General features: G+C 32.3%; 1 protein-coding gene across 1 annotated transcript; it reads right to left on the minus strand.

Annotated features, from left to right (window-relative positions):
- Positions 1 to 948: 948 nt before the first annotated feature.
- On the minus strand, positions 949 to 1,919 carry LOC145611741 (non-specific lipid transfer protein GPI-anchored 19-like). Its single transcript, XM_081667102.1, has 3 exons — positions 1,597 to 1,919; positions 1,298 to 1,447; positions 949 to 1,207 (listed from the first exon to the last, which is right to left on the minus strand). Exons 1-3 carry the CDS (start codon positions 1,904 to 1,906, stop codon positions 1,086 to 1,088), a joined length of 582 nt encoding a protein of 193 aa, XP_081523228.1. The 5' UTR covers positions 1,907 to 1,919; the 3' UTR covers positions 949 to 1,085.
- Between the last annotated feature and the right edge of the window lie 7,662 nt (positions 1,920 to 9,581).

Here is a 9,581-nt window from a genome sequence, read left to right on the forward strand (position 1 = left end):
AGTCAACTTGTTGAATATGTTAAACCAACGGAGTATTATTTTGTATTTTTAAGTGAATTGCTATTTGCAACCAAAGCATTACTCTTAACGCCATATTTAGTTGCCTCTGTCATGCCAAATGCCAACATAATTTCCTGCAAACAACCCAACTTTTCAGTTGGTACTATGGATACAATTTTGGTGATGACTGAGAGGCTATGCTGTGGGTCTGGGTGATGATGAACCTTTGTCGTTGGCACGACAGGTAATATATATGTAGTATGTTTTTAACGTTGAGGCACTTGCTTTACATGCCTAAACTATGGCATAGGCGCTTGCTTTACACACCTATAACATGGCACAGGTGCCTGTGGTGTTTTGCAGATTGCATCTTGCCCATGGTATAGGCCATGGGTGTGGAACATATTACACGTGATTACGTGTGCAATAATATTTGTATATGGCTTATATGCAATAGGGATAATTTCACAATAGTCTGTGGTAAGTTGCTCACAAATTAATACGCAGTTTACTCCTTATTTAAGGCAAAAGTATTGTTTCCTACAAAACTATGCATCATTTTTCATTTGATCATGGTAACATGCATAACACACTTACACCTTATGTGATGCAGTAATTTGTTTTAGAAAGAAACTCATAGGGTTTATGATCAACACACTTAACACCTTAATTAGCTATAAAATTGTGTACACTCTTCTTCTTTCTTTTACAAGCTTACAACCTTTAATTAACCCCTTCTTTTAGATTTTATTACTTGCCTACTTGTAACTCTTAAGTCCTTTTTTTCTCTTCATGATACTTTCTAAATGTGTAATAAGTTAGCCCTTTTTTCAAGTGTTCATTTACTTTGATAGACTGCATGCAACTTTATACATGTCTACTTGTAGAATTGTAACAAAACTCGGATCTAATAATAACAATGTTTTTCGTACAAAAGAATTATTATTAAGTAGGAGTAAATGATACAAGAAGTATATGATTATACAAAAGTAATCATCTATGGAGTATAATGTTATAGATCAAATGAACATATTGATCAAAACCGAAACCTTTCAATATCTTTAGCATTATGGAGTATTCTTATTTCAAACTGCAATGATAGCAGAAACGCTTGAAGTAATGAAGAGAAGGAAGAGGGTGAAATGAAATGAAAATTTGGTCTTGTTCCCGTTTGATGTACTTCCTGTAGTTGATTTCGATCCAGCTCCTGCAATCATATATCAATTATTAAAGGATATTTTCATTAACTTAGCAAGAAATAAAATGTGAAGATGCACATAAATAAGCTTTGGAGTACCAGCTGAAGGAGTGCTAGAGACTGTTGGCGATGTTGGAGAGTCATCAGGATTGACTGAACCCTCTGGTGTCGAGGCATCAGCAGGCGAAGCTGTTGGGGAACCAACAGGGGATGCTGCAGAGGTTCCTCCTGATGATGGCTGGTTTGCAGCTGCAACATATATCATACAATATCTTTGTTAATATTCATAATACATAAAGTTTAATCATATATTATGCACACTTATAAGTTAAGACCCTTAATTTCGGGTGCAAACTTTTATCAACTTCACCAGCAGAAAAGGAAGAGATGATGCTTACCATTGCACTTGCTAACAGGAGGAGTTTGAACGTTGCAGGCGGTTGGGAGGGCTAGAGCCTGGGTCTGATTGATGGTGACTCCAAAGTTGGAGGCACCGCCATTAAGCACTTGACAAAGGCACTGAGGTTGTGATTTAACAACACTAGATAGTTGCGAGCAGCATGAAGAGGATGGGGTGGAAGAGCTTCCTGAGATATAATTAAGACATGGGGCTAATCCCACTATTGCAGATGTGCACCCTGACTGAGCCAAAGCTCCACCCGATAACATGCTCATGACTAGCACCATCGCGACTAGTGAAGAAGCCATTTTTGTGTGTATAAAACTACTGAAACAAAGTTTTTTTTTTTTTTTTTTTTTTCCTTTGTTGTATGTTTTTATCCTTAAGAGTAGGAGTAGATTGAATGCCAGATAATAATATTGGAGTTGAGTTTTATAGTGAGGTTACTTACAAAGAGAAGTCAAAATAATTATGTTGGTCACCTAAAATTTCTAATTTAGGCATGTAAGTGAACTAACTTCCAGGTGTGTATTATTATGAGAGTATAATTAAGAAGGCAACAGGAAAAAGACAGTTCTGTTATTGTTATATTCAACAGCAAATAAATATTTGTCAATGTTATATACTTAAGTACTAATAAGGAGATTACATTGTTTAATAATTAAAGTTAGGTACTCATGATGCAAATTTTATTAATTACTTGGACAATATTAGTTCTTTAATTAATGTCGAAACATCATTTATTAGAATAGTAAACATTAAATTGCCTACCGTTCAAGTATGTTACAATAAAAAGTGACTGAAAATGAAATGTAAAGTTATGAACTCTCTACAGGAGTACATGCAGGATGTTTGACTAAGGTGAAGGTAGTAGATTCTTTTTTTTTTGCCATGTAAGTGGGGTTTAAAATCAAATTTTAAGTATGAACCAAAACTTAAACCAACTAAACAATGTCATCCACATAATCATGGTTACACTAGTTATTACTCCTACATTTTATTAAGGATTGTTAGGAGGAAATTTTGTATTTTCCCACCCACCAAATACACACATTTTGAAATGACCATCCAAAAATAATTTATTTTAAATTACCACTTATTAATTTAAATAAATATTTAAATCATCACCTTTTACCTCTTTTCAGTTATTTTTCCAATTTATGTACCTATGTTACTTCTTAAGATCTTATGGAAATGCTCTTTGTCTATAGAAACTCAGTTTTTGTGGGATTTTTTTATTTTTTTTTTATTTTTTTTGTAGATTTGTTCGTTTCATAATATCTAGCAAGTTGGAAAGTTTACAATTTTAAAATCTTATATACTATTGGGTTTTGATAGCTCTGCTATTTGTTTGACCATATATCCAGCAATAAATAAATCTCTTAAAATAATGATATTTTTTTTTTTTGAAGACCAAAATAATGGTAATTAGTTTTTGCTTTGTTTAGTGTTAGATATGTTGTTTGTTGTATAAAATGTTGTAATGAAATCAGTGTTATTGCCTAGAGTCGATAGATGTAGGATGGGATTAATCCTTTTACAATAATTTGATTTGTTCTTAATAATGTTTTTTTTTTTTTTTTTTTTTTGGAGTTTTTAGGATTTATTTTTGCTTTGTTTATTTAACCATTTCATCTGTACTAATTTTGTTTGTTTAAAAAGGATATTTCCTATTTCATGACAACACTTCGATGTGATTCTTTTGCAGATGAAGGAAAATATTTTAATACGTTTTCTATGCATCATATTAGATCTTGGCCATAGACGGTTGAAATAAAAGAAATTTTCAATATCCATTAATTTGAATTTGAAATGCGTACACTGAAATCATCTTATAGGAAACTTGGTATCTCATACAGAAGACGGGACAACATATGATATTTTATAGACGTCATATATACTAAAATAACTCAGGGCATGTACTGTGTGAGAAGTGTTGAGAGAAATTGGAATTATTACTATCAATTTTTCTTAATTATATATAAAGTATATGTCAACAATGTGCGTGAAATAAATAATATATGTGTAATATACGTTATTTGTTAATTTATGAATTTTTTTTATATAATTTGTTTATGTTGTGGATAAGTATCCTTCCAATTTTATAGTTAGTATAGAAATTACAGTCATGCTATTTATAGGGGTGTTATGATAACTTAATTACTATAATCCATAAAAAATTGATTGCCCTTTGTGCAGAATATTTGTTGATCCAAATTAAATCTGTTAATACTTTGTTAGATTATCTGCGGGGTACAAACAAGTCGTGACACTGTTAACCCATGTCGTGTGTGATTGAAGGAAATTTTATCCTAATCACGACATCAAATCTGAGAATTGTGGCATCACGTATCACCCAACGTTTTACCACACGTCTTACAAATGTGAATATTATAATCAAACACCACGTATACTACTTAAATTTCGCATCAAGTACAAAATTCATTCTCGTTGCCTTTCGAGTACAAGCTCCGTGCGTGCATTTTTATCTAATCATGTAGAGTAGGATTTCCTTAATAATTTTATCATATTTATGTTTTTTTTTTAAAAAAAAAATAATTAATGTGTTATGAAATATCTAAATATGAATAACTATTATCCTATATACAATTTGAACATTCTAAAGTTGGTTATTTGGCCTTATCCGATGATGGAACCCTAGATAATATACATGTATATAAATCACGTACTAGATGAAATGATATATAGAACGTAACAAAATTTCTATCTATAATTCTCTTTTATATTTAACACGGTATGAGCACCATAGCCAAATAACCAAACGAACGAAGGACTTTAACCATATTAATTTTACAATTCTCCCGCTAAAAAAGGTACCCGATATTTCTGTTTTATTTCTCCTAAATTATGATTTTTGAATCTATAATTAAAAACATGGTTGATGATATATACTTCACAATACGAGTTCTCCAATTTAAGCTTTTAAGGACACCATTGAATTATCTATTTAAGGTGTAATCATATTTTTAATATTATATGCTTTAATGGATTACTTTTGATGCATACAATTATAGTTTACTGTAAATTGCCAATGAATTATTTAAAGTAGTACTGCTTGGGTATTTGTGTTGACGTAGGCTTTATTTTGTTTTATCAGGGATCGTTTCTGTAGAATAATTAACAACTAATTCAGAGTGAAGCAATGAATTCTTCTTAGACATAGTCACATGTTTCATATCCTCTAATGCTATAGAATAATTAACCATTATTTGTGATTGTTTCTAATTCCATCATAATAGTCTGAAACACTTACATATGATTGCTTAAATTTATAATGCCTTGTCTATTATGCATGGGGTTATGTATTGAAATATCTATATATTATTCATAATTGTATTATATAAAAAACTAATTAGATCATCTAGAATTTAATGATTATAACGATTAAAATTTATTAGCTAGGTAATACTTCACGTAACGTCACGTTGTCGCGATTAATGAATTTTGGTAGTGTGATATAGCAAACTAATTAATTAGATCTTCTAGCATCAAATTGTTTTTTTTAGTTATAAGTTTAATAATCCATAATTGTAACTTTAAGGGTATGCGATTAAGCGGTTTCTCCGTTTTATATGGAGTACTAATCCCTACAAGTAAAACAAGGCATACAACTCTAATTATGGTACGACTCAGATGAGATTTTTCAGTAGGTTGCAAATACTTATAGACTAGTTTGGCATATGATAATTATGTAGGAGTTTATAGGTACTACGCAGCGGAAAAACATGAATCATATTCAATCAAGTACCAATCCCAAGAATCACATGCATAACACACAAGACACATAATCATACCTTTGACGCGTGAATTCCACGAAGCTATTCGACAGGCAAATCAGGGAGAGAATAGAGCCCCAAGCGTTGCTCCTCTACTTAGTCCACGAGATTCGAACGAGCCGTCCACCAATACTAGATTGGTCGAGTGATTGAGGAAAACCGCGATCACCACCTTTATGGACAACCGACCACCGCACGAACCACCACCACCACGACACACCACCGGCGCCTAGGAGGAGGAGAGAGTCGTGTATGAGAGAGGACTATGAGAGGGGTTGGGTTTCGTGTTTGCTAATTAGGGTTTGATCACACTGATCAGTTAATTGCTTCCTTGCTGCAAACCTAGGCACCTAGTCTATTTATAATCTCATTATAATTAGACTAGGGCACGAAGCCCAAAACTTCTTTGTCCACTCCATATGGCCGGCCACCTAGAGAGATGAGGCCCGTGATGGGCCTCGTCCTCTAATGCTCGATCTAGCCCCTTTGTGTGACCTTATAGGATCCGTCCAATTGGGCTTTGGGCTATTTTACTAGTCCAAAGATCGTTAGTACCTCTAGCTATGGCAAAACGACGACCCAAATGTACGAACTTAATTATCTCCATAATTTGATCCATTTATATATCTAGTAATTGCACACGACGAAGACATAACTCCTTCAAATTAAACCTATTATGATTGAATAACTTATTATACCTTGAATTATCATGATTTTTGTTTAACATTGTATTAATGTCGAGTAAGTTTGGTATTGGTGTCAGATTCAAAGGTTCATACTTTGTCATGATAAGTTAGGCAACTAAGCTAGATATTGATAATGCTATTATATACTTATTAGTTAAGGTTTAATATTTTGTTATGAAAATTGATTAGTGGACGTAATTGTGGTCTCATAATCAGTAACCTCCTCAAGGTTCAATACGCAAATTCTATTATAATTAATGAATATATATATATATATATATATATATATATATATATATATATATATATATATATATATATATATATATATTGTATATAGAAATGGGATCATATGAGACCACATCCCTTATGTGAGAACCCTATTATATGTGAGGACTCATTATAACCATTGGATCAATTACATCCAACGGCCACAATTAAATCCCGGTCAAACAAAACCCTTGCGTTTTTTCTCTCTCCTCCTTCCTCTTTCACGCGCTATTTTCTCTCTTGTCACTCAATTTCTCTGTTTTCTACCCTCTTTCTCTCTGCTATTCTCTCTGATTTTTCATCACTACTTCTTCAATCTTCATCAATTCTTTGTCAAGGTGAGTTTATTGTTTATATTTTCGTGTTTTTCAATTAATTTTAGGTCACATTCAGTTACATTCATCGTTACATTCATCGTTGATTTTCGATTTGATTTTCGTTTGATTTTTGCTGATTTCAGCTCACATTGTTTATCAATTTGTGTCGATAATGTTTTACTTTGTTTTTTTCATTGATTTAGTTTTATTTTCGTTTTTTTCAGTAGTTATCAAGTTGATTTTGCCTTATTTTCGTTATTGGCCAGTTTTTTCGTTTTTTTTTTTGGAAACCTAGAAATCACTGATAATTTGTGCTATTATGTTGATTTTAGCTTGATTTTAGGTATTTTAATTATTTTGTGTATTTTAATTTGATTTTCGGTTTACTTTAGTTCTCAATTATGTTTTATTTTCTGGTTTTATCTTATTTTTTGTTTGATTATAGCTTTATTTGAGTAATTATTAGTTGATTTTAGTTTTAATTTTGCTTCATTTGAGTAATTATCTTACATTTTCTTTGTTTTTTTTTTGGAAACCTAGAAGTAATTGCTATGGATTCTGCAAATGCAAATGTTCCTCAAGAAAATACAATGTATGTGTTTCTGCTCATTTTATTTTTATTATTTGAGTTATTATTATTTTTGCTGTTGTTGTAGATTAGTTGATGAGTTGTATTACTTGTATGGGAGTTCTTGTAGATTAGTTGATAACTTGTTCATTTTATGTTTTGTTGTTCATTTATGAAATATTAGCTTTTTAATTACCAGTTTACTGTGTGCTTTAATGGTGATGGCATCACATCATCTATTTACATTGTGTATACATTGAAGGCGCGTTTATATAGAGATAATATAAGATTCCTTTTCTTGATTAGATGTTTGTAGATGTTGGTTAATTGATTGTTGTTAATGCTGGTGTTTGCAGACATTTCTCAAAAGAGCACATTCACTTAGTTTATAACATGATAAGTGTGACACAATACTTCTTATTTGGTGTATAGTGTGTTTATTAATTGTTGTTTACCAAAAGGCATGGTCATTAGTTTATAACATAATAATTCTAAGTATACCACTGTAAAGAATAACAATTTTATATAAGAGAAATTTCCACTAGCACAAGAATTCTTTGAAGTTTTGGCTCAAGAGAGTATTGAGAGAAGGTGCTACAAGAATTCTTTGAAGTTTCAGGAAAATAGATCATTGAGTCTAATTTGTAAGAGTAACTCCGAAATTTCCACAACTTACAAGCAATAAAAAGTTGTAGATTATGTTGGGAAGTAATTTTCAATACATCTAAAACTGCCACAGGTTAATACTTGTATGTGAAAGCAAATAGGAAAAAAACTATTTAAGATGGGAGTACAGGGCTCTCATCTCTTTTGTTTGTCTTAGAAATTCTCACAATAAAAATTCCCTGTGCAATGTTATTACTATCGTCACCACAAAGTTACCAACTTCGTCGTGTACTTAGTTCGGCTTTTCACATTAGAAGCCAAGAAGCTGATAGTTTGAAGGCGTTTTACTGTTCGGCTTTTCACATCAGAAGCCTAGAAGTTAGTTCATTATGTTCCACATCAGGTCTTAAAGTAGATATCAGTGAGAAAGAATTTGAGTTTAAAAACAAGTTCTCTAACTTCTTCACAGCTTTGAAAGTAGTTGATAACTTGTTCATTTTATGTTTTGTTGTTCATTTTAGCACTAAGTATTTGTTCATTTGACAAATGAGCATTTAACTATTTGCTCATTTGAGAAATGAGCAATTAACTATTTGCTCATTTGAGAAATGAGCATTTAAGTTTTTGTTCATTTTGTTAAATTAATAGCTAAGTATTTGCTCATTTGACATCAAAGATACCTATTTTGTTGAGCAGGACATCTGTTGAGACAGATTCTGCTGTTAATGTTGGTGAGCAAGATGCAGCAGGGGCAGGACAGTTAGGAGTTATTGGTGGTGACCAAGATGCAGTAGGGGCATCATAGTTAAGAGTTGGTGGTGACCAAGATGCAGCAGGGGCATCACAGTTAGGAGTTGGTGGTGGTGACGAAGATGCATCAAGGGCAACCGTTGTTGGTGGTGACCAAGATGCAGCAGGGCCAACACAATTAGGAGTTTTTGGTGGTTCTACACAACCACAATATAAAGGAAGGAGTTTCATGACAGGATCTTCTAATGACAAAGGAAAAATGGTTTTAAAGGACACATTAAAGAAAGAAAAACAAATGACTAAGGTAGTGGAGATGAAATCCAGCAATGACTTGCAAGGTTTAAAGTCAGGCAATGAAGTGGAAGGTTTGAAGTCTCACATTCATGGGACATTGCATAGTCGGATGTCACCCTCATCCATTGTTCAAGTTATGGAATCAGTTTTACTTTCACAAAATCAGTTGAAAGCAGTTAGAGATATGGGATTTGGGTCGATGGAGTTTTTGAAGGTGACCCAACTGCCTTTGCGGTTGGGTTTATAGTTGGTGCAACACTTTGATGCTAAGATGTGCTCATTAAATATTCCTGATTCTGATCCTTTCCGTATTACTGAAGACCATGTGCATGAAGTTCTTGGGTTGCCAATAGGGGGCATAGAGATTGATAAAAATAATTTTTCTATAAATAAAAAAGTCATTCAGCAATGGAAAAAGCAATTCCAAAGTGGGATCCTGGTTTGAAGAAAAATAATGTAAGTCTTTTAGATTAGTCTCATTAATAATAAGATGTTTTGGTCTATTTGCTTACTTGTTCATTTCATAAATGAACAAAGAAATGTTTGCTCATTTCACAAATGAGCAACTAATTCTTTTCTCATTTAAGAAATGAGCAATTAAATTTTTGATTATTTGCTAAATGAGCAAGAAATTACTTGCTCATTTATCAAATGAGCAAAGAAATGTTTGCTCATTTGACAAATGAGCAAGGATT

Source organism: Chenopodium album, chromosome 3, assembly GCF_948465745.1.
Source record: "Chenopodium album chromosome 3, dcCheAlbu1.1, whole genome shotgun sequence".
Classification (NCBI taxonomy): domain Eukaryota; kingdom Viridiplantae; phylum Streptophyta; class Magnoliopsida; order Caryophyllales; family Amaranthaceae; genus Chenopodium; species Chenopodium album.

Excerpts from the sequence above, each read along its gene's own strand:
- LOC145611741 (XM_081667102.1), bottom strand. The coding sequence starts at position 1,906 with ATGGCTTCTTCACTAGTCGCGATGGTGCTAGTCATGAGCATGTTATCG. Across the intron at positions 1,448-1,596 it reads TCCTGTTAGCAAGTGCAATG|CTGCAAACCAGCCATCATCA; the intron begins GTAAGCATCATC and ends TATATGTTGCAG. Across the intron at positions 1,208-1,297 it reads CTCTAGCACTCCTTCAGCTG|GAGCTGGATCGAAATCAACT; the intron begins GTACTCCAAAGC and ends ATATGATTGCAG.